Source organism: Chiloscyllium punctatum, chromosome 34, assembly GCF_047496795.1.
Source record: "Chiloscyllium punctatum isolate Juve2018m chromosome 34, sChiPun1.3, whole genome shotgun sequence".
In the NCBI taxonomy this organism is placed as follows: domain Eukaryota; kingdom Metazoa; phylum Chordata; class Chondrichthyes; order Orectolobiformes; family Hemiscylliidae; genus Chiloscyllium; species Chiloscyllium punctatum.
The window spans coordinates 49,510,834-49,535,682 of record NC_092772.1 but is presented as its reverse complement, the minus strand read 5'-3'; the positions used below and the strand labels follow the sequence as shown (position 1 = coordinate 49,535,682).

The following is a 24,849-nucleotide window of genomic DNA, read 5'->3' as shown; positions in this document are numbered from 1 at the left end:
TTTTTGCTGTTATCCTGAAAAAGGCCTGGTATCCCTGCTCCTTGTTTGCTATTAGTTCACCAATCCTCTATGCATGTTAATATAAGGTTGGGATATGTCACAGTGGCTCAGTGGTTAGCACTGCTGCCTCCCAGCACCAGGGACCCGGGTTCGATCCCACCCTTGGGTGACTGTCTGTGTGGAGTTTGCATATTCTCCCCGTGTCTGCGTGGGTTTCCTCTGGGTGCTCCGGTTTCCTCCCACAGTCCAAAGATGTGCAGGTCAGGGTGGATTGGCCATGGGAAATTGTCCCATAGTGTCCAGGGATGTGCAGGTCAGGGTGGATTGGCCATGGGAAATTGTCCCATAGTGTCCAGGGATGTGCAGGTTAGGGTGGATTGACCATGGGAAATTGTCCCATAGTGTCCAGGGATGTGCAGGTTAGGGTGGATTGACCATGGGAAATTGTCCCATAGTGTCCAGGGATGTGCAGGTTAGGGTGGATTGACCATGGGAAATTGTCCCATAGTGTCCAGGGATGTGCAGGTTAGGGTGGATTGGCCATGGGAAATTGTCCCATAGTGTCCAGGGATGTGCAGGTTAGGGTGGATTGGCCATGGGAAATTGTCCCATAGTGCCCAGGGATGTGCAGGTTAGGGTGGATTGGCCATGGGAAATTGTCCCATAGTGCCCAGGGATGTGCAGGTTGGACATGGGGGAAAGGAGGGGTGGGCTGGGTCTGGGTTGGATACTGTTTGGATGGATAGGCGCAGGGCCTGATGGGCTGAATGGCCTCTGTCCGTGCTGTCGATACTCTGCGACGATTGCCCCTCCCCACAACTTCACTTCCAGACTCTGCAAATAAATCCCACGAGACTCCGCAAAGGGAACAGTATCTACACGGTTTATTTGAGGAGAAATGACTGCCTCCGTTGGCCGCGGTTTAAAATCCGAGTGGGCGGAATCAACAGGCCTCTCTCCTCTCTCTCTCTCTCTCTCCCACGGACGACACAGGCGGATAATCCAATGAAATCAATATTTACAGCGCAGTTTGTTTGTCCTTGAGTCGACCCGTTCCATGGGTCAGCTCTCACCTTTCCCCGTGTTGGCGTTGGCGTTGAGGTCAAAGTGCACGTCCTCCCTGCTCTGGCCGCACAGCCTAGCCTGAGGCTCCAGCCAGACGTCCCTGAAGGGCTTGTTCAGCTCCGGGTTTCGGTGGGGCGGCTGAGGGAGATGGGCCTCCCCCTCAGGAGGTGCGAGGAGGCGCAGGGCGCAAGGCCGGAGCGCCGGGAATCTCAGCGCCTCCTCCTCCCTCATGGTCCGGAAGGCGGAGGGAGCGGCGGCCGGGTGGCACAAGGTCCAAGGGAAGGCGGGCTGGGGGTGGTAGCACCCGGGAACGGAGCCTGGCCTGGGGGCCTCGGAGCGGACCAGGCAGTCTGCCATCTCCCCTAGGCCCGAGGGCGTCAGTCCCTGTTCCACCACCGTCTCGGAATGGCTCCTGTTGGCGACGCCGACGGGGGGTGACCTCCTCCAGGAGGGTAACTGAGCCTCAGGGGACCGGTGCGAGGGAGGGGGGCTGCAGGTGTCCATCGGCTGAGGTGAGGCCTTCAGGTCAACCCCAGGCGAGAGGCAGCGAGTGGCTGTAAGCGAAACCAAGGAGTCAGCAAAACGTTTCCGGCCTCAGTTCACCCGCAAAGGCCCACAATGAGACCGGGCCTAGCTCTAGCCAGTCACCTGCTCGCCCTTATTTCCTTCCTTCCCTCCCACCCCCACCCACAGCCCCTTAACTCCAACATCACACCAGAGCACGAAAGATTGAGCAGTGATTAGGCTGCTTGTGTCGTTCTATGTTAGGCAGCTCTTGCGTCTCCAAATCCACCTGCTCCCTTGATCCCCAATTAGGCCACTCGTCTTGTTCAACGTCAGCCTTGGGCCTACAGGTTCTCCCACTCCCTCGATTTTCCTTAAGAGTCCAAAATGGGTCCCCCCATTGTGCCATTGTGACACTGTCCCCTCGTTTCTCAGTTTCGGGCCTGATTCAGGCCTGGAACTGCCCCTTTCTCGAACTGTTTCCCAGTTTTTTTTGGGGACGATTGGGGCTTTTGCCAATGCTATGAACTCTTGAAGTTTTTAGCCTCATCCCCAGACCCAGAAGGCGACATGCAGCCCCGACTCTTCAATTCCCCACAGTTATCCCCCCAACCTCAGCTCAGTGTGTAGCCAGGAATTTGCTGATTGCATCCCTCATTAATAGTGAGGCTCAAGATAATGGTGAATGGTGAGGCCTACAATTCGAGTTAACGATAGGTGCTACATTTTAGTTCATGCTGAGCCCTACATTCGGGTTAATGGTGAGGCCTATACCCTAGTTAATGGTAATGTCTACCTAATGGTTAACAGTAAAGCCTATACCCTAATTAATGGTAATACCTCCCTACTAGTTAATGGTGAGGCCTATACCCTCGTTAATGATGAGGCCTACCTACTAGTTAATGGTGATATCTGCCTATTAGTTAACTGTGAGGCCTATATCCTAGTTAACGGTGTTGCCTAGCTACTAGTTAATGGTGATGCCTATCTACTGGTTAATGGTGAGGCATATATCCTAGTTAATGGTGAGGCTTATATCCTAGTTAATGGTGAGGCCTACCTACTAGTTAATGGTGATACCAACCTACTAGTTAATAGTGAGGCTTATATCCTAGTTAATGATGTTGCCTACCTACTAGTTAATGGTGATGCCTACCTACTGGTTAATGGTGAGGCATATATCCTAGTTAATGGTGAGGCCTACCTACTAGTTAATGGTGATACCAACCTACTAGTTAATAGTGAGGCCTATATCCTAGTTAATGATGTTGCCTACCTACTAGTTAATGGTGATGCCTACCTACTGGTTAATGGTGAGGCATATATCCTAGTTAATGGTGAGGCCTACCTACTAGTTAATGGTGATACCAACCTACTAGTTAATAGTGAGGCTTATATCCTAGTTAATGATGTTGCCTACCTACTAGTTAATGGTGATGCCTATCTACTGGTTAATGGTGAGGCATATATCCTAGTTAATGGTGAGGCCTACCTACTAGTTAATGGTGATACCAACCTACTAGTTAATAGTGAGGCTTATATCCTAGTTAATGGTGATGCCTACCTACTGGTTAATGGTGATGCCAACCTACTAGTTAATAGTGAGGCTTATATCCTAGTTAATGATGTTGCCTACCTACTAGTTAATGGTGATGCCTATCTACTGGTTAATGGTGAGGCATATATCCTAGTTAATGGTGAGGCATATATCCTAGTTAATGGTGAGGCCTACCTACTAGTTAATGGTGATACCAACCTACTAGTTAATAGTGAGGCTTATATCCTAGTTAATGGTGATGCCTAGCTACTGGTTAATGGTGATGCCTATGCCCTAGTTAATGGTGAGGACTACCTTCTATTGAATGGTCAGGCCTACCTGCTGGTTCATGGTGAGGCCTAAATCCTAGTGAACAGTGAGGTCTGCATTCTGGTTAATAATGAGGCGCATTTTCTGGCTCACAGTGAGGCCTACATTCTGGTTAATGCTGAGGTCTACATTCTGGTTAATGCTGAGGCCTACATTCTGGTTAATGCTGAGGCCTACATTCTGGTTAATGGTGAGGCCTACATTCTGGTTAATGCTGAGGCCTACATTCTGGTTAATGGTGAGGCCTACATTCTGGTTAATGCTGAGGCCTACATTCTGGTTAATGCTGAGGTCTACATTCTGGTTAATGCTGAGGCCTACATTCTGGTTAATGCTGAGGCCTACATTCTGGTTAATGCTGAGGCCTATTGTCTTACTAACGTTGAGGCCTACATTTTGGTTAATGCTGAGGCCTACCTGTTGGCGAATGCTGAAGCCTACATTCTGGGTGAACGGTGAAGCCTACAGCCAGTCTGAGGAAAGCTAAATCAGTCACGGGAAGCCATAACCATTCTGTTTGGGCTGGGGGGGGGGGGGGGGGGGGTCGGACAGGGCAGGGGTGAGGGTGGTGTCCCGAAGGGGACACGTTGCGTCAGCCTTCCCGATGCCCCGTTCCTCGGAGCAGGCTCAATCCAATCTCAGCACCGACGTAAAAGCCGAGGTCCTCCTCTGCGTGCTGTTCCCCCCCCCACCCCCCAGGACCCACCCGCCCCCTTGCCCCCTCCAATGGTTGATACTGACCGTATGAGGTGGAGAGAGGCGAGTTTGACTTGCTTCCCGGAGAGGGACACTCCTTTATCACGCTGCACGGAGCCCGCTGATTGGACAAGGGCTGAGGGAGGGGCCGACACGCTTTCCCTCGCAGGATGTCAATCACCTGGAGAAAGACAGGTGACGTCGGTCAGGCCTGGCATCTGACCTCTGACCCCTGCCAACCAGCCTCCACCCACCCTCCGACATGCACCACCCCACCGCAACCACAGGAGGCGCAGTCTCTCAGGGGCACGGCCCCCAACGCAACGTGCAGAAGGAGATAAAGGGTAGACCAGGAGGCAGTTCGGCCCGTCGGACCTAGTCTTAGCCCGGCCCGTGTCTTTCCAAGCTTACCCTGGGATATGGGGAGAGACGGAGGAAGGGGGTGGGGGTACGAGCGGTGGAGGGAGTGCAGGAGCAGAGGGAAAGAGAGAGGGATGCAGAGTGAGGGAAGGAAGAGTTAGACAGACAGAGACTGAGGGAGAGAGAGAGGGAGAGGTGTGGAAGGAGGGGGAAGAGGGAGGGAAGGAGGAAAGGAGAGGGATAGAGAGAGGGCAGAAGAGACCAAGATGGAGAGACAGAGAGGGGGAGACTGAGAGAGAGGTAGAGAAGGAGAGTGACAGAGGGAGAGAGAGAAAAAGAGGTGGGAGAGAGAGCAAGAAGGAGAGGGAGACAGGAGAGCAAGACTGAGAGAGTCAGAGCAGGAGAAAGAGGGAGGGAGGGAGTGGGTGAGGGAGGGAGTGAGTGGGTGAGGGAGAGGGAAAGGGTGAGGGAGAGGGAGAGGGAGAGGGAGAGGGTGGGGGAGAGAGAAAGAGGGGGAAGGAGAGGGAGGGAGGGGGAAGGAGAGGGAGGGAGGGGGAGAGAGGGAGGGGGAAGGAGAGGGAGGGGGAAGGAGAGGGAGGGGGAGAGAGAGGGGGAGGGGGAGAGAGAGGGGGAGGGGGGAGAGAGGGGGAGGGGGGAGAGAGGGGGAGGGGGGAGAGAGAGGGAGGGAGAAAGGGTGAGAGAGAGAGGGAGAGCGAGAGAGGGAGGGAGGGAGGGGGAGGGAGGGGGAGGGAGAGGGAGGGAGGGAGGGGGAGAGAGGGAGGGGGAGAGAAGGAGGGGGAGGGAGAGGGGGAGAAAGGGAGGGGGAGAGAAGGAGGGGGAGGGAGAGGGGGAGGGAGAGGGAGAGGGGGAGGGAGAGGGGGAGGGGGAGGGGTGTAGGGAGAGAGGGAGATGGTGGGAGGGAGGGAGGACGGGAGGGAGACGGTCCGTCCTGAACTCCCCCTGGAGCCGGTAGATCCGCCGGTTCACAGTTGGCCGTGGAGCTGGAGGGTCTGGAGTCACATGTAAGAAAAGCAGATTGTCCCCCAGCCCAAGGGGAGGGGCTCATTGGGGGAACCGATGGAGATGGGGGCTGGGTGGGGTGGGGTGGCGGGGGGGGGGGGGTTGGGGGTGGTGGGGGAGGTGTAGTCCGGTATTGTTGCTAACGGCGATCGATGGTGAATCCCCTGGGGACCGAGAGTCACCAGGAACAGGGCTACCATCCCATCGGCCCTGCTCCAATCAGGGACACTCTCCCCCTCCCACCCCGCCCGCACTCTGGGAGGGAGGGAGAGAGACAGACAGAGAGACACACACGTTCCCCTCACCTTCTTGTTCTTCGCCACCATCAGGGAGGTGTCGTTGTGACAATTCTTAATGCTGCTGTCTGCTCCATTCTTCAATAAAACCTTCACCACCTCCAGGAAGCCCCGGCCGCTAGAGCAATGCAGAGCTGTGTTCCCCGAGTATGTCTGGAGGTTCACATTGGCCCCGTGCTAGAGACAGACAAAGGGAGAGAGAGAGAGAGAGAGAGAGATGGGAGGAGAGAAGGAGAGAAAGAGGGGAGAGAGAGAAACAGAGGGGGACAGAGGGAGAGATAGGGGGAGAGAGAGAGAGAGGGAGGGGGAGAGGGAGAGACAGGGAGACAGAGAGAGAGAGAGAGAAGGGAGAGAGAGAAGGAGAGAAAGAGGGGAGAGAGAGAGAGAAACAGAGGGGGACAGAGGGAGAGATAGGGGACAGAGAGAGAGGGAGAGAGAGGGGGAGAGGGAGAGACAGAGAGACAGAGAGAGAGAAGGGGGAGAGAGAGAGAAATGCTGTGAGCTGGCAGTAAGAACTCTCTCACTCTCACACCCCTTCCCTGTCAGAGGATCAGTGCTGAGGGAGTGGGCACTGTGGGAGGGTCAGTGCTGAGGGAGTGGGCACTGTGGGAGGGTCAGTGCTGAGGGAGTGGGCACTGTCGGAGGGTCAGTGCTGAGGGAGTGGGCACTGTGAGAGGGTCAGTGCTGAGGGTGTGCTGCACTGTCGGAAGGTCAGTGCTGAGGGAGTGGGCACTGTCGGAGGGTGAATGCTGAGGGAGTGAGCACTGTCGGAGGGTCAGTGCTGCGGGAGTGGGCACTGTCGGAGGGTCAATGCTGAGGGAGTGAGCACTGTCGGAGGGTCAGTGCTGCGGGGGTGCCGCACTGTCGGAGGGTCAGTGCTGAGGGAGTGAGCACTGTCGGAGGGTCAGTGCTGAGGGAATGAGCACTGTCGGAGGGTCAGTGCTGAGGGAGTGGGCACTGTCGGAGGGTCAGTTCTGAGGGAGTCGGCACTGTCAGAGGGTCAGTGCTGAGGGAGTGGGCACTGTCGGAGGGTCAGTGCTGAGGGAGTGGGCACTGTCGGAGGCTCAGTGCTGAGGGAGTGCTGCACTGTCAGAGGGTCAGTGCTGAGGGAGTGCCGCACTGTCGGAGGGTCAGTGCTGAGGGAGTGGGCACTGTCAGAGGGTCAGTGCTGAGGGAGTGGGCACTGTCGGAGGGTCAGTGCTGAGGGAGTGGGCACTGTCGGAGGGTCAGTGCTGAAGGAGTGGGCACTGTCGGAGGGTCAGTGCTGAGGGAGTGGGCACTGTCGGAGGGTCAGTGCTGAGGGAGTGGGCACTGTCGGAGGGTCAGTGCTGAGGGAGTGCCGCACTGTCGGAGGGTCAGTGCTCAGGGAGTGTTGCACTGTCAGAGGGTCAGTGCTGAGGCAGTGCATCACTGTCGGAGGGTCAGTGCTGAGGGAGTGGGCACTGTGAGAGGGTCAGTGCTGAGGGTGTGCTGCACTGTCGGAAGGTCAGTGCTGAGGGAGTGAGCACTGTCGGAGGGTCAGTGCTGCGGGGGTGCCGCACTGTCGGAGGGTCAGTTCTGAGGGAGTGGGCACTGTCAGAGGGTCAGTGCTGAGGGAGTGGGCACTGTCGGAGGGTCAGTGCTGAGGGAGTGCCACACTGTCGGAGGGTCAGTGCTGAGGGAGTGGGCACTGTCGGAGGGTCAGTGCTGAGGGAGTGCCACACTGTCGGAGGGTCAGTGCTGAGGGAGTGGGCACTGTCAGAGTGTCAGTGCTGAGGGAGTGCCGCACTGTCGGAGGGTCAGTGCTGAGGGAGTGGGCACTGTCGGAGGGTCAGTGCTGAGGGAGTGCCGCACTGTCGGAGGGTCAGTGCTGAGGGAGTGCCGCACTGTCGGAGGGTCAGTGCTGAGGGAGTGGGCACTGTCGGGGGCTGTCCTCCCTCAGTCTGGTCCCAGTCTGAGGTAAACACTTACCTGTAGGAGAAGTCTGACCATGTCTATGCAGTTATTCTCTACTGCATGGACCAGGGGTGTCTTCCCGCTCTTTATATCCTGCCAAAGTTGAACAAAACTCACATTTTAAAAAGAGAAGTTCGTTTGGACCTTGGGAGATCCAATTAAATCCTCACTCCTTTGGCCTTGTCAGTGGCACACCACAGACAAATGCCAGGCTATGACCTTCACCAATCAGAGATGATCTAACCACCATCCTTTGACCTTCCATGGTGTCACCGTCACTGAATCCCCCACGTTCCATACCTTGGGGGTTACCATTGACCAGAAACCCAACTGGACCCACCACATAAACACAGCGGCTCCAAGAGCAGGTCAGAGGCTGGGAATCCTGCAGCGAGGAACTCCCTTCCTGACTCCCCCCCCCCCAAAGCTTGTCCCACCATTGATGAGGCACGAGTCTGGAGGGTGAGGGACTACTCCCCACTCACCCTGGATGGGTCCCTGCTCTGTGTGGGTCTACGCCCCGTGGGCTTCACTGGTTCCAAGAGGTGGCACCTCACCAGCTACTCAAGAAGGGCAACGCAGTGAATCCACGCCAATCACGAGTCCCGCTCGCACCGTCTCCCCGGGGGACGCCCTTTGACCTTCGCCAGCCTCGGACCAATTGACTTGACCAAACATACTCCACCCACCACAGCCTCATCCAGGGGGCGTGAAGGTGAGGCTGAGCACAGGGAGGGAAGTTGGCATTGGCTGTTGCTCACTGCCCTTACCACGGCATCGATGTCAGCTCCCTGTTCCAGCAGAAACTCCACAATCTCCTTCTGGTAACTGTTCACCGAGACGTGTAACGGTGTGTAACCTGCAGCCAAGAGGGAGGGAAACACACCAGGGGTGAGACTGGGAGCAGCAGGAGGACTGCTTCGGATTTCTGGGGGATTTCTGAGCAACGGCGCACAGGTTTATTCATGTCAAGGTGTGGTTTTGACTCGCACAGCTATAATTAATAACCAGAAGGGCTGAGGATGGGGGTGGAAGGAGAAAAGAGGAAGTGAACTCGATAAATGAGTCTTTGTTTTTCATGTATTTTTAACAAAAAGGTAAACCTCACCATTAACTGAAATGTAGGCCTCACCATCAACTAGACTGTAGGCCTCACCTTCAACTAGACTGTAGGCCTCACCATTAACTGAAATGTAGGCCTCACCTTCAACTAGACTGTAGGCCTCACCATTAACTGAAATGTAGGCCTCACCTTCAACTAGACTGTAGGCCTCACCATTAACTGAAATGTAGGCCTCACCTTCAACTAGACTGTAGGCCTCACCATTAACTGAAATGTAGGCCTCACCTTCAACTAGACTGTAGGCCTCACCATTAACTGAAATGTAGGCCTCACCATCAACTAGACTGTAGGCCTCACCTTCAACTAGACTGTAGGCCTCACCTTCAACTAGACTGTAGGCCTCACCATTAACTGAAATGTAGGCCTCACCTTCAACTAGACTGTAGGCCTCACCATTAACTGAAATGTAGGCCTCACCTTCAACTAGACTGTAGGCCTCACCATTAACTGAAATGTAGGCCTCACCTTCAACTAGACTGTAGGCCTCACCATTAACTGAAATGTAGGCCTCACCATCAACTAGACTGTACCAGCCACCAATACTGAGATGATACACCTCACTATTCACAAGAGTGTAGGCCTCACCATTGACTGGAATGTTTCTGTCACCATTGACTGGAAAGTGGGCTCCCCTGTCCATTAGACAGTGGGCTTTACTGTTGACTACACTGTACCTGCCATCGTCGTCACATGGATTCACAGAATCATACAATCCTGGCGGTGCAGAGAGGGGCATTTTGGCCCCTCGGGTCTGCACCGACCCTCCAAAGGCAATCCCACCCAAATACAGCTGCCCATCCTATCCGTTTAGCATGGCTAACCCACCCTAACCTGCACATTCATAAACACTATGGGTCAATTTAGCATGGCCAATCCACCCTAGCCTGGCCATCTTCAGACTATGGCAGAAAATTCTAGAATGTAGATTTCATTGTTCACTCAAATTTAGGCTCTCTCACCATTGACTAAACTATAGACCTCACCATTGACTAGACTATAGACCTCACCATTGACTAGACTATAGACCTCACCATTGGATAGACTATAGACCTCACCATTGACTAGACTATAGACCTCACCATTGGATAGACTATAGACCTCACCATTGGATAGACTATAGACCTCACCATTGGATAGACTATAGACCTCACCATTGACTAGACTATAGACCTCACCATTGGATAGACTATAGACCTCACCATTGGATAGACTATAGACCTCACCATTGGATAGACTATAGACCTCACCATTGACTAAACTATAGACCTCACCATTGGATAGACTATAGACCTCACCATTGACTAGACTATAGACCTCACCATTGGATAGACTATAGACCTCACCATTGGATAGACTATAGACCTCACCATTGACTAGACTATAGACCTCACCATTGGATAGACTATAGACCTCACCATTGACTAGACTATAGACCTCACCATTGGATAGACTATAGACCTCACCATTGGATAGACTATAGACCTCACCATTGACTAGACTATAGACCTCACCATTGACTAGACTATAGACCTCACCATTGACTAGACTATAGACCTCACCATTGACTAAACTATAGACCTCACCATTGGATAGACTATAGACCTCACCATTGACTAAACTATAGACCTCACCATTGACTAAACTATAGACCTCACCATTGGATAGACTATAGACCTCACCATTGGATAGACTATAGACCTCACCATTGACTAGACTATAGACCTCACCATTGACTAAACTATAGACCTCACCATTGGATAGACTATAGACCTCACCATTGACTCGACTATCGACCTCACCATTGGATAGACTATAGACCTCACCATTGGATAGACTATAGACCTCACCATTGACTAAACTATAGACCTCACCATTGACTAGACTATAGACCTCACCATTGGATAGACTATAGACCTCACCATTGACTAGACTATAGACCTCACCATTGGATAGACTATAGACCTCACCATTGACTAGACTATAGACCTCACCATTGGATAGACTATAGACCTCACCATTGGATAGACTATAGACCTCACCATTGACTAGACTATAGACCTCACCATTGACTAAACTATAGACCTCACCATTGGATAGACTATAGACCTCACCATTGACTAGACTATAGACCTCACCATTGGATAGACTATAGACCTCACCATTGACTAGACTATAGACCTCACCATTGGATAGACTATAGACCTCACCATTGACTAGACTATAGACCTCACCATTGGATAGACTATAGACCTCACCATTGACTAAACTATAGACCTCACCATTGACTAGACTATAGACCTCACCATTGGATAGACTATAGACCTCACCATTGACTAAACTATAGACCTCACCATTGGATAGACTATAGACCTCACCATTGGATAGACTATAGACCTCACCATTGGATAGACTATAGACCTCACCATTGACTAGACTATAGACCTCACCATTGGATAGACTATAGACCTCACCATTGACTAAACTATAGACCTCACCATTGACTAAACTATAGCCCTCACCATTGACTAGACTATAGACCTCACCATTGGATAGACTATAGACCTCACCATTGGATAGACTATAGACCTCACCATTGACTAGACTATAGACCTCACCATTGACTAAATTATAGACCTCACCATTGGATAGACTATAGACCTCACCATTGACTAAACTATAGACCTCACCATTGGATAGACTATAGACCTCACCATTGACTAAACTATAGACCTCACCATTGACTAAACTATAGACCTCACCATTGGATAGACTATAGACCTCACCATTGACTAGACTATAGACCTCACCATTGGATAGACTATAGACCTCACCATTGGATAGACTATAGACCTCACCATTGACTAAACTATAGACCTCACCATTGGATAGACTATAGACCTCACCATTGACTAGACTATAGACCTCACCATTGGATAGACTATAGACCTCACCATTGGATAGACTATAGACCTCACCATTGACTAAACTATAGACCTCACCATTGACTAGACTATAGACCTCATAATTGGATAGACTATAGACCTCACCATTGGCTAGACTATAGACCTCACCATTGGATAGACTATAGACCTCACCATTGACTAGACTATAGACCTCACCATTGGATAGACTATAGACCTCACCATTGACTAGACTATAGACCTCACCATTGGCTAGACTATAGACCTCACCATTGACTAGACTATAGACATCACCATTGGATAGACTATAGACCTCACCATTGGATAGACTGTAGACCTCACCATTGACTAGACTATAGACCTCACCATTGGATAGACTATAGACCTCACCATTGACTAGACTATAGACCTCACCATTGACTAAACTATAGACCTCACCATTGGATAGACTATAGACCTCACCATTGGCTAGACTATAGACCTCACCATTGACTAGACTATAGACATCACCATTGGATAGACTATAGACCTCACCATTGGATAGACTGTAGACCTCACCATTGACTAGACTATAGACCTCACCATTGACTAGACTATAGACCTCACCATTGGATAGACTATAGACCTCACCATTGACTAAACTATAGACCTCACCATTGGATAGACTATAGACCTCACCATTGACTAGACTATAGACCTCACCATTGACTAAACTATAGACCTCACCATTGGATAGACTATAGACCTCACCATTGACTAGACTATAGACCTCACCATTGACTAGACTATAGACCTCACCATTGGATAGACTATAGACCTCACCATTGACTAAACTATAGACCTCACCATTGGATAGACTATAGACCTCACCATTGACTAGACTATAGACCTCACCATTGACTAGACTATAGACCTCACCATTGGATAGACTATAGACCTCACCATTGGATAGACTATAGACCTCACCATTGACTAGACTATAGACCTCACCATTGACTAGACTATAGACCTCACCATTGACTAAACTATGGACCTTGACATTGACTAGACTATAGACCTCACCATTGACTAAACTATGGACCTTGACATTGACTAGACTATAGACCTCACCATTGACTAAACTATGGACCTTGACATTGACTAGACTATAGACCTCACCATTGGCTAAACTATAGACCTCACCATTGACTAGACTATAGACCTCACCATTGACTAGACTATAGACCTCACCATTGGATAGACTATAGACCTCACCATTGGATAGACTATAGACCTCACCATTGGATAGACTATAGACCTCACCATTGACTAGACTATAGACCTCACCATTGGATAGACTATAGACCTCACCATTGACTAGACTATAGACCTCACCATTGACTAGACTATAGACATCACCATTGGATAGACTATAGACCTCACCATTGGATAGACTATAGACCTCACCATTGGATAGACTATAGACCTCACCATTGACTAGACTATAGACCTCACCATTGGATAGACTATAGACCTCACCATTGACTAGACTATAGACCTCACCATTGGATAGACTATAGACCTCACCATTGACTAGACTATAGACCTCACCATTGGATAGACTATAGACCTCACCATTGACTAGACTATAGACCTCACCATTGGATAGACTATAGACCTCACCATTGACTAAACTATAGACCTCACCATTGGATGGACTATAGACCTCACCATTGGATAGACTATAGACCTCACCATTGGATAGACTATAGACCTCACCATTGGATAGACTATAGACCTCACCATTGACTAAACTATAGACCTCACCATTGACTAGACTATAGACCTCACCATTGGATAGACTATAGACCTCACCATTGGATAGACTATAGACCTCACCATTGGCTAAACTATAGACCTCACCATTGACTAGACTATAGACCTCACCATTGACTAAACTATGGACCTTGACATTGACTAGACTATAGACCTCACCATTGACTAAACTATGGACCTTGACATTGACTAGACTATAGACCTCACCATTGGCTAAACTATAGACCTCACCATTGACTAGACTATAGACCTCACCATTGACTAGACTATAGACCTCACCATTGGCTAAACTATAGACCTCACCATTGACTAGACTATAGACCTCACCATTGACTAGACTATAGACCTCACAATTGACTAAACTATAGACCTCACCATTGACTAGACTATAGACCTCACCATTGACTAGACTACAGACCTCACCATTGGATAGACTATAGACCTCACCATTGACTAGACTATAGACCTCACCATTGGATAGACTATAGACCTCACCATTGACTAGACTATAGACCTCACCATTGGATAGACTATATACCTCACCATTGACTAGACTATAGACCTCACCTTTGGATAGACTATATACCTCACCATTGACTAGACTATAGACCTCACCATTGACTAGACTATAGACCTCACCATTGACTAGACTATAGACCTCACCATTGGATAGACTATAGACCTCACCATTGACTAGACTATAGACCTCACCATTGGATAGACTATAGACCTCACCATTGACTAGACTATAGACCTCACCATTGGATAGACTATAGACCTCACCATTGACTAGACTATAGACCTCACCATTGACTAGACTATAGACCTCACCATTGACTAAACTATAGACCTCACCATTGACTAGACTATAGACCTCACCATTGACTAAACTATGGACCTTGACATTGACTAGACTATAGACCTCACCATTGGCTAAACTATAGACCTCACCATTGGATAGACTATAGACCTCACCATTGACTAGACTATAGACCTCACCATTGACTAAACTATAGACCTCACCATTGACTAGACTATAGACCTCACCATTGACTAGACTATAGACCTCACCATTGACTAGACTACAGACCTCACCATTGACTAGACTATAGACCTCACCATTGATTAGACAAGAAGCCTCATCATTGACTTGACTGGACTGTAGGCCTCACTACAGACCAGAAGGTAGGCCTCACCATTGACTCTAATCTGCCTGTCTACCTGGGTCCTGATATTTGGATTGGTGTCACTGTGTTTCCTGTGGGGAAGGCCCTGGGTTTGGAGACAGAACCTCAGCTGGAGCCCCATGGACTGACCCACAATTAGCTGTCGGTCTGAGACCCCCCACAAGAAGACAGTAAGGCTGCTTCCCTTTTCAGTTATTCTGTGAGCTGAACTGTCTGCCTGGTAGGAAACTGGGTGAAGGTGTATGTATTGAGCTGTCTTGCCCTGTGTGTGTAATGGGACTGTGAACTGAGAGCATGTTTCCACCAGGAAACATCCCGAGCTCAGGGCTGCGTGATCACAGTCTCAGCACGACGAGGGTGTGGGGATACACTTTCCTCACTCAGGGAGATGTGTACCTTGAGAACTCTCTCCCTCACAGAGCGACAGCAATGGGACCAGAGGGCATTTTCAAAATTGAGACCAAGCCCATTCTGGGCACAAAGTGGGGTTAGGGTCAGGGAGATGACGCTGAGGTAATGGATCACCACCAGTCTTATTGGGTGGGTGTCTGTGTGTCTGTGTGGGTCTGTGTGTGTGTGGGGAGGCTGGTTGTGTGTTTGTGTGGGTGGGTCTGTGTCTGTGTGGGTCTGTGTGGGTCTATGTGGGTCTGTGTGGGTCTGTGTTTGTGTGTGTGAGTGTGCATGTGTGTGAGTGTGTGTTTGTGTGCGTGTCTGTGTGTTTGTGTGGGTGAGTGTGAGTGTGTCTGTCTGTGGGTCTGTATGGGTCTGTGTGGATGTGTCCATGTGGGTCTGTGTGGGTGTGGGTGTGTGTGTGTGTGTGTGAGTGTGTGGGTCTGTGTGGATCTGTGTGTGGGTCTGTGTGTGGGTCTGTGTGTGGGTCTGTGTGTGGGTCTGTGTGTCTGTGTGTGTGTCTGTGTGTTGGTCTGTGTGTGTCTGTGTGTGTGTCTGTGTGGGTCTGTGTGTGTGTGTGTGTGTGTGTGGGTCTGTGTGTGGGTCTGTGTGTGTCTGTGTGTGTGTCTGTGTGGGTCTGTGTGTGGGTCTGTGTGTGTGTGTGAGTGTGTGTGTGTGGATCTGTGTGTGTGTGAGTGGGTGTGTGTGGGTGTGTGTATGGGTCTGTGTGGGTGTGTGTCAGTGTGTAGGTCTGTGTGTGGGTCTGTGTGTGTGCGCGCACGCGCGCGTGTGTGTGTGTGAGTATGTGTGGGTCTGTGTGAGTCTGTGTGGGTCAGTGTGGGTGTGTGTGTGTGTGAGTGTGTGGGTCTGTGTGGGTTGGTGTGTGAGTGTGTGTGTGTGGGTCTGTGTGGATCTGTGAGTGTGTGGGTCTGTGTGGGTCTGTGTGTGAGTGTGTGTGTGTGGGTCTGTGTGTGTGTGTCTGTGTGCGCGCGCGCGCGTGGGTCTATGTGGATGTGTGTGGGTCTGTGTGGATCTGTGTGTGTGTGAGTGTGTCTGTGTCTGTGTGTGTGTGTGCGTGCGAGTGTGTCTGTGTCTGTGTCTGTGTCTGTGTCTGTGTGGGTCTGTGTGTGAATGTGTGTGTGTGGGTCTGTGTGGATCTGTGTGTGTGTGTGTGTGCGTGTGTGTATGCGCTGAGACAGTGTGAACAGGAGAGTGTGTTTACATCTGGATGTGTTTGACTCTCTGTCAGTTTGAGTCTGTGTTTGTCTCAGTATGATTGGTGCGCTTTCAAATTTACGGTAAGTTCCACAGAAAAAAAACTCGAGATGACAGAAATACTGAGGAAACCACGAAAGCATTTACTTTGAAAAATGACAAGAAGCTGTCAGCAGCTGTTCAGCAACAGTTCTCCAGCTCAAACCGGCTTCTCACTGATTTCTGGGGAACTGAGAGCAAGGGAAACTACTCACTGCATGTGCATGAGATCTCGGAGTCAAGTCTGCAGTTGTCACTGCACAGTACGATCCCACAGTCACTACTGACCCAGATGCTGCTCACTCACTGTCACCTGACTCAGCAAGGTCCTGGTTCAGGTGTGAGTTGGGAAACACATCACCCTGGGAATTCTGAGGGTCAGTGCTGAGGGAGTGGGCACTGTCGGAGGGTCAGTGCTGAGGGAGTGCCGCACTGTCGGAGGGTCAGTGCTGAGGGAGTGCCGCAATGTCGGAGGGTCAGTGCTGAGGGAGTGCCGCACTGTCGGAGGGTCAGTGCTGAGGGAGTGCCGCACTGTCGGAGGGTCAGTGCTGAGGGAGTGCCGCACTGTCAGCGGGGCAGTGCTGAGGGAGTGGGCACTGTCGGAGGGTCAGTGCTGAGGGAGTGGGCACTGTCAGAGGCTCAGTGCTGAGGGGAGTGGGCACTGTCGGAGGGTCAGTGCTGAGGGCGTGCCGCACTGTCGGAAGCTCAGTGCTGAGGGAGTGGGCACTGTCGGAGGGTCAGTGCTGAGGGAGTGCCGCACTGTCGGAGGGTCAGTGCTGAGGGAGTGGGCACTGTCGGAGGTTCAGTGCTGAGGGAGTGCCGCACTGTCGGAGGTTCAGTGCTGAGGGAGTGCCGCACTGTCAGAGGGTCAGTGCTGAGGGAGTGCCGCACTGTCAGAGGGTCAGTGCTGAGGGAGTGGGCACTGTCGGAGGGTCAGTGCTGAGGGTGTGCTGCACTGTCGGAGGGTCAGTGCTGAGGGAGTGGGCAATGTCGGAGGTTCAGTGCTGAGGGTGTGCTGCACTGTCGGAGGGTCAGTGCTGAGGGAGTGCCGCACTGTCAGAGGGTCAGTGCTGAGGGAGTGCCGCACTGTCAGAGGGGTCAGTGCTGAGGGAGTGGGCACTGTCGGAGGGTCAGTGCTGAGGGAGTGGGCACTGTCGGAGGCTCAGTGCTGAGGGGAGTGGGCACTGTCGGAGGGTCAGTGCTGAGGGAGTGCCGCACTGTCGGGAGGGTCAGTGCTGAGGGAGTGCCGCACTGTCAGAGGGTCAGTGCTGAGGGGAGTGGGCACTGTCAGAGGGTCAGTGCTGAGGGAGTGACGCACTGTAGGAGGGTCGGTGCTGAGGGAGTGCCGCACTGTCGGAGAGTCAGAGGGTCAGTGCTGAGAGGGTGGGCACTGTCGGAGGTGAACACTAGGTTCTGCCATTCCATGTAGCAAATAGGGAAGGCCATTCCCCCCCCTTGGATCTTCACACCCGCCCTCCCCCCCATGCCCAAGTCTATCACAGGACTGAGTGGGAGACCTTCCTCCTTTCGGAGGTGACCCACACTGAACTGCGTTCGCCCAGAGACCACCACAGGGTGAACATTCCCTGCTTCCTCTCTGCCTTTGTCAGAAATCGAGCAAACCCCTCCTTCCCTTGACCCCCGTCCTAAATCCGCCAATCCTGGGGAACCTCACGATTCCGACATTGCCGTTACACCAGTCTGGATTCCCGAAATCCCAGGCCCCTCTCCCCACCGCAGCCCCCTGACCTCACACCCACCCACACGCACCACCCCGCCCCCCCCCCCCCCCCCCCCCCCACCTCCCCCACCCCAGGAGCGACTGCGGGCTTGACCCCGGGCCAGGGAGGACGCGTTCGGAGAATGAGCACGGATCCCGGTTCCCTTCGCACCGCGGGTTCCCGGTGGGAGCTTACCCTGGTAATTCCTGATTTCCAGATCCGGCCTCTGGTGGCTCACGTCCAGAAGTAAGGCCTGGAGGCAATCCAGACTGGTGTGCTCACACGCCAAATGCACGGCCGTCTGCCCGTTGCGATCCAGGAGGGAACCGGATGCTCCGTGAGTGACCAACTTCCGGACGATAGTGAACTGTTTTGTGATGACGGCCAAGTGCAGGGGAGTCTATCAGAGAGAGAGAGAGAAACTTGGATCCATCAGTACAGCAATACATCCCCAGCACACACCCCCCCGGTCATTACCAAGACCCAAACCATCTCTACGTTGACCGTCGTAGCCGTGGTGACATTAACCCCTGCACAGCAAGATCCAAACACAAAGGCCCAATCAAAACAGATTCCTGGATGTGAGAGATTTCAGATGAACACACTGTGTAGTAACTCCAATCCATCCGCACCCCCCGACCGCACCAATTCCCTGCCTCCCCCCCCCCCCCCCCCCCCCACCCCCTCTCCCCACTCCACACACTGCCTCCCCCAGACGCCTCTCCCAGCCCATTCAGGTTGAATATGGGACCACTCGCAGGTTTCCGCGTCCGCCAGCGGGGGCGCAGGAGAGCTTCGGTTACGCAAAACAGAGTCACTCACAGTGCGGCACTCCCTCAGTACTGACCCTACGATAGTGCAACGCTCCCTCAGTACGGACCCTACGACAGTGCAGCACTCCCTCAGCACTGACCCTCCGACAGTGCGGTGCTCCCTCAGCACTGACCCTCCGACAGTGCGGCGCTCCCTCAGCACTGACCCTCCGGCAGTACGGCACTCCCTCAGCACTGACCCTCCGACAGTGCGGCACTCCCTCAGCACTGACCCTCCGAAAGTGCGGCACTCCCTCAGCACTGACCCTCTGACAGTGCCCACGTCCCTCAGCACTGACCCTCCGACAGTGCGGCACTGCCCCTCAGCACTGACCCTCCGACAGTGCGGCACTCCCTCAGCACTGACCCTCCGACAGGGCCCACTCCCTCAGCACTGACCCTCCGACAGTGCCCACTCCCTCAGCACTGACCCTCCGACAGTGCCCACTCCCTCAGCACTGACCCTCCGACAGTGCCCACTCCCTCAGCACTGACCCTCCGACAGTGCCCACTCCCTCAGCACTGACCCTCCGACAGTGCCCACTGCCCTCAGCACTGACCCTCCGACAGTGCCCACTTCCTCAGCACTGACCCTCCGACAGTGCGGCACTCCCTCAGCACTGACCCTCCGACAGTGCGGCACTCCCTCAGCACTGACCCTCCGACAGTGCGGCACTCCCTCAGCACTGACCCTCCGACAGTGCAGCACTCCCTCAGCACTGACCCTCCGACAGTGCCCACTCCCTCAGCACTGACCCTCCGACAGTGCGGCACTCCCTCAGCACTGACCCTCCGACAGTGCGGCACTCCCTCAGCACTGACCCTCCGACAGTGCCCACTCCCTCAGCACTGACCCTCCGACAGTGCCCACTCCCTCAGCACTGACCCTCCGACAGTGCCCACTCCCTCAGCACTGACCCTCCGACAGTGCGGCACTCCCTCAGCACTGACCCTCCGACAGTGCCCACTCCCTCAGCACTGACCCTGAGAGTGCTGTGTTGTGTATGGGATTGTTGTCTCCGCCCTGAGCAACGTCCCATAATTCCTCACGGAGGACTGTTCCAGACGGGAATTGTTATTCAGAGTTCACCAGCGTTGTCCAATTCAGAATTGGAACGTCTCTCTCTCTTCCCTTTCAGTCACAAAAGTACCTTGGCGTTTTACTAGCACCCCACGCTTACTTTTCTCGAACAACGCTGCCTTCGAGTTATTATGAGGGAAATTTTCCCTCTGTGTTACTCTATCAGCACCTGAGGAGACAGGGACTTCCTGCCGAGCTCAAACCATCACACTTCCCTGCGGACCCACGGGACCTCTGTCCTTCCTCGTTCTCCACCATCCCCCAGCAGCTGCAACAAACACCCAGCTGCATTCATGTGGCGCCCTGCACGGTGTTTGAGCATCGCCCCACCGCCCGCTGCGGCACTTACTCCCTTTGCATGCCCGGGGATATATTCGGGACGGTGGCGTGATGCTTTGGGAAGGGCTAAGGGGTTTCGTACGGCAGGGGGAGAGCGAGAACGTGAACAAGACAGGGAGAGGTTGAGAGATGGGATTCCTCAGCTGACTGGGGCCCAGAGGGAATCAGGGGATGCTCCATCAGCTTGAGTTGGAGGGGGTTACAGAGATAGGGAGAGGGTGTAGGGGCTGGAGGGGGTTACAGAGATAGGGAAGGGGTGTAGGGGCTGGAGGGGGTTACAGAGATAGGGAGCGGGTGTAGGGGCTGGAGGGGGTTACAGAGATAGGGAGGGGTGTAGGGGCTGGAGGGGGTTACAGCGATAGGGAGGGGGTGTAGGGGCTGTAGGGGGTTACAGAGATAGGGAGGGGGGTGTAGGGGCTGGAGGGGGTTACAGAGATAGGGAGGGGGTGTAGGGGCTGGAGGGGGGTTACAGCGATAGGGAGGGGGTGTAGGGGCTGTAGGGGGTTACAGAGATAGGGAGGGGGGTGTAGGGGCTGGAGGGGGTTACAGAGATAGGGAGGGGGGTGTAGGGGGCTGGAGGGGGGTTACAGAGATAGGGAGGGGGTGTAGGGGCCGGAGGGGGATACAGAGATAGGGAGGGGGTGTAGGGGCTGGAGGGGGTTACAGAGATAGGGAGGGGGGTGTAGGGGGCTGGAGGGGGGTTACAGAGATAGGGGAGGGGGGTGTAGGGGCCGGAGGGGGATACAGAGATAGGGAGGGGGTGTGGGGGCTGGAGGAGGTTACAGAGATAGGGAGGGGGGGTGTAGGGGCTGGAGGGGGTTACAGAGATAGGGAGGGGGTGTAGGGGCTGGAGGGGGTTACAGAGATAGGGAGGGGGGTGTAGGGGGCCGGAGGGGGTTACAGGGATAGGGAGGGGGTGTAGGGGGCTGGAGGAGGATCTTATTGATCTGTGAAGGGTGTCGTGGGGGATTCTAACACAGGGGTCACCCTTTTCTGAGGCAAATCCTTGTCTCTCGCTCAACTCCTTCACTCTCTCTTCATCCCCATCTGTCTTCCCGTTGTCTCTCCTCATGTTTGAATCCGTCTTGGACCCGGGATCGGGACCGTTCGTTTGGTCGGAGACGCGAATCTCCGGCCAGGTCAGCATTTCTTGCCCGGGGGGGGGGGGGGGGGGGGGGGGGGTGGGGGGGGGAGTTCAGGTGGGCTGCGGGTCTGGAGTCACCTGTCGGCCCAGACCACGACAGATTGGCAGATTTCCTTCCCCGAGTGAGGCAGATGGTGGTTCATTGGGAGAGAGAGAGAGAGTGAGGAGCTTTGTCTAGGGTGGCCCTCCAGCCCCCAGTGGTCCACCCAGCGATCACAGCCCCCCCCCCAACATTTGCAGACACCCCGATGTCACCATCCCTGTCAGCGGAATGATCGGGCGTTCTGACCAGAGCGATCTGGGGAAGGAGGGCGATCGGGTCATAGGTGCACACACGCTGCCATCGCTTCCCCTCTGCACACAGCAAGGTTACCGGGGAGGTTGAGTCCCAGAGTCCTTCGGCACGGAAACAGACCCTTCGGCCCAACCAGTCCGTGCTGACCCTAACCCCAGACTCAGCTCGTCCCACCTGCCTGCTCCTGGCCCATATCCCTCTGAACCTTGCCTGGTCAGACACTCGGTGTCTTTTCAACATTCTCATTGTACCCACACCCACCACTTCGTTTAGCAGCACATTTCCACACGCAAACGCAACCTCAATGTCTTTTTGAAATCTTTCCCCGATCACCTTCAAAATATGCCTCACATCTTGAAATCCCCCATCCCCAGGAAAAGGCACCTGCTATTTTCTTTATTTATCCCCTTCATGATTTTATAAACCTCTATAGAGGTCACCCCTCAGCCTCCGACGCTCCGGGGAAAAAACAGCCCCAGCCTATCCAGCCTTTCGTTATAACTCCAACCCTCCCATTCCCGGCAACATCCTGGGAAATCTCTCCAGAACCCTCTCCAGTTTAATAATATCCTTCCTATAACAGGGTGACCAGAACTGGACACAGTATTCCAGAAGGGGCCTCACCAATGTCCTGCACAACCTCAACGTGACGTTGGGATAGTCGGAATCTCCAAGGGTGAAGGTGGAGGGAATAGTTTTGATCGGGTCGACGAGGGACACACACTGTTCCCAGGGGGAGGAGGGTGAGTTACCACACAGAGACACGTTGGATTGACTGAAAAAGGACCCAGAGGGAGGGGGGGACACAGGCGGAGAATTTGATTCTCAATGTAGCAGGACATGGTGATCTGGGACTCAAAGGGAGCAGATTCAACGGGAATCTTGGAGAGAAAAGACTGAAGTAAGAGCAATGGAAGCATAGATTCCTTATGGTATGGATTGGCCCAACGCTCCAAGAACATACCACCCAATCGCTGGGACCCTGAATTTCCCACAGATAATCCACCCTCACCTGCACATCCCTGGACACTATGGGACAATTCCCCAAGGCCAATCCACCCTAACCTGCACATCCCTGGACACTATGGGACAATTTCCCATGGTCAATCCACCCTAACCTGCACATCCCTGGGCACTATGGGACAATTCCCCATGGCCAACCCACCCTAACCTGCCACATCCCTGGGCACTATGGGACAATTTCCCATGGCCAATCCACCCTAACCTGCACACCCCTGGGCACTATGGGACAGTTTCCCACGGCCAATCCACCCTAACCTGCACATCCCTGGACACCATGGGACAATTTCCCATGGCCAATCCACCCTAACCTGCACATCCCTGGGCACTATGGGACAGTTTCCCACGGCCAATCCACCCTGACCTGCACATCTTTGGACTGTGGGAGGAAACTGGAGCACCCAGAGGAAACCCACGCAGACACGGGGAGAATGTGCAAAACTCCACAAGGACAGTCACCCGAGGGTGGGATCGAACCCGGGTCCCTGGAACTGGGAGGCATCAGTGCTAACCACTGAGCCATCTTCGGGAAGGATTGATTGTTTGATTGAGCGGAAAGGATTGTTTTTGTCTTTAACAGGGCTGGAAGAGGTGGGTAAGCCAAATAAACAGCGAGCCCAGGATAGCCCAGCGTTCGGTGGGTCAGATGGATAGATGGATAGATGGATAGATGGATGGATGGATAGATGGATAGATGGATAGATGGATAGATGGATGGATGGATGAAAACAAGACTTGGTAAAATTATGCTGGATACCCAAGAACGAAACCAACAAAGTGCTGGGAGAGCTGTGGGGGGAGAGAAAGCTGGATCCCTGTACCCTAAACGGTGACTCTGTTTCTCGCTCTCGCTCTTTCTCTCTCTCAGCTCTCTCTCTCTCTCTCTCTCTCCTGCAGATATTGCTGAGTTTCCCCAACAATTTCTGGTTTTGATTGTGGCTTGACTCTTCGATTATATCAGGGAAGTTGAGAGATGTTCGAGTGTTCAAGCAACCAGACTTGAAGGTGCGTCTGTTGGTTGTGTGTGTGTGTGTGTTTTTTTTTTATTTACGTCTCTCCCACTGCCTGCGGAAATTCAGCGGTGGGTATGTGCTCGTGCTAACCACAGTGCTGCCTCTATCACAACCATCTTAACCAGCACTGACGCACATTATCTCTGACAGCCTGGTCTGCCTTACTGATAGCAGAAAACTTTACGGGAAGGCGCTGCCTAGGTATTGTGAAACACCGTGGCCTTTTTTAACAACCGTGAGAACACCAGAAACTGTAATGAACGATTACCAAAACAACACAAGAGAGAACTAAAGAGAAACACATGAAGTTTAAGAACAGAGGCATTAGCATCAGAGAACATGGGTGGACAATGAATCTCTCCGTTTTCCCCTCCTCAGGCACTGGTTCTCTCGCTCCCTCACACAATCAGAAAGCGAGTTGTCACTGGTCAAAAGGAACGTGACAGGGCGTTCTGACAGGCCCACTCATCCCACCCACCTGTCCCAGCAACAGTCCTCCCCAACCCCACCACCCAGCATTGGTTCAACAGGTGTAGGGGCTGCAGGGGGGGGGGACAGAGATAGGGAGGGGGTGTAGGGGCTGGAGGGGGTGACAGAGATAGGGAGGGGGGTGTAGGGGCTGGAGGGTGTTACAGAGATAGGGAGGGGTGTAGGGACTGGAGGGGGTTACAGAGATACAGAGGGGGTGTAGGGGCTGGAGGGGGTTACAGAGAATAGGGAGGGGGGTGTAGGGGCTGTAGGGGGGTTACAGAGATACAGAGGGGGTGTAGGGGCTGGAGGGGGTTACAGAGATGGGGAGGGGGTGTAGGGGCTGGAGGGGGTTACAGAGATACAGAGGGGGTGTAGGGGCTGGAGGGGGTGACAGAGATACAGAGGGGGTGTACGGGTTTGACATTAAGTCCACACCTGACTGCGTGGTGCCTGAGTGTGTGTACATGACAGTAAGTGAAGTGAATGAGTGTGTGTGTGTGTCCATCTATATACTAGGCTT

General features: G+C 53.1%; 1 protein-coding gene across 1 annotated transcript in view; it reads right to left on the bottom strand.

Moving 5' to 3' along the window:
* Positions 1 to 862: 862 nt before the first annotated feature.
* Positions 863 to 24,849, bottom strand: part of bcl3 (BCL3 transcription coactivator) — a 178,165-nt gene continuing 154,178 nt past the window's right edge. Inside the window, exons 6-11 of the mRNA XM_072553674.1 lie at positions 18,350 to 18,554; positions 8,514 to 8,602; positions 7,759 to 7,836; positions 5,818 to 5,985; positions 4,178 to 4,313; positions 863 to 1,619 (exon numbers count right to left, since the gene is read on the bottom strand). Coding sequence (XP_072409775.1) covers positions 1,063 to 1,619; positions 4,178 to 4,313; positions 5,818 to 5,985; positions 7,759 to 7,836; positions 8,514 to 8,602; positions 18,350 to 18,554 — 1,233 coding nt within the window. The 3' untranslated portion in view covers positions 863 to 1,062. The remainder of the gene's footprint in view (positions 1,620 to 4,177; positions 4,314 to 5,817; positions 5,986 to 7,758; positions 7,837 to 8,513; positions 8,603 to 18,349; positions 18,555 to 24,849) is intronic.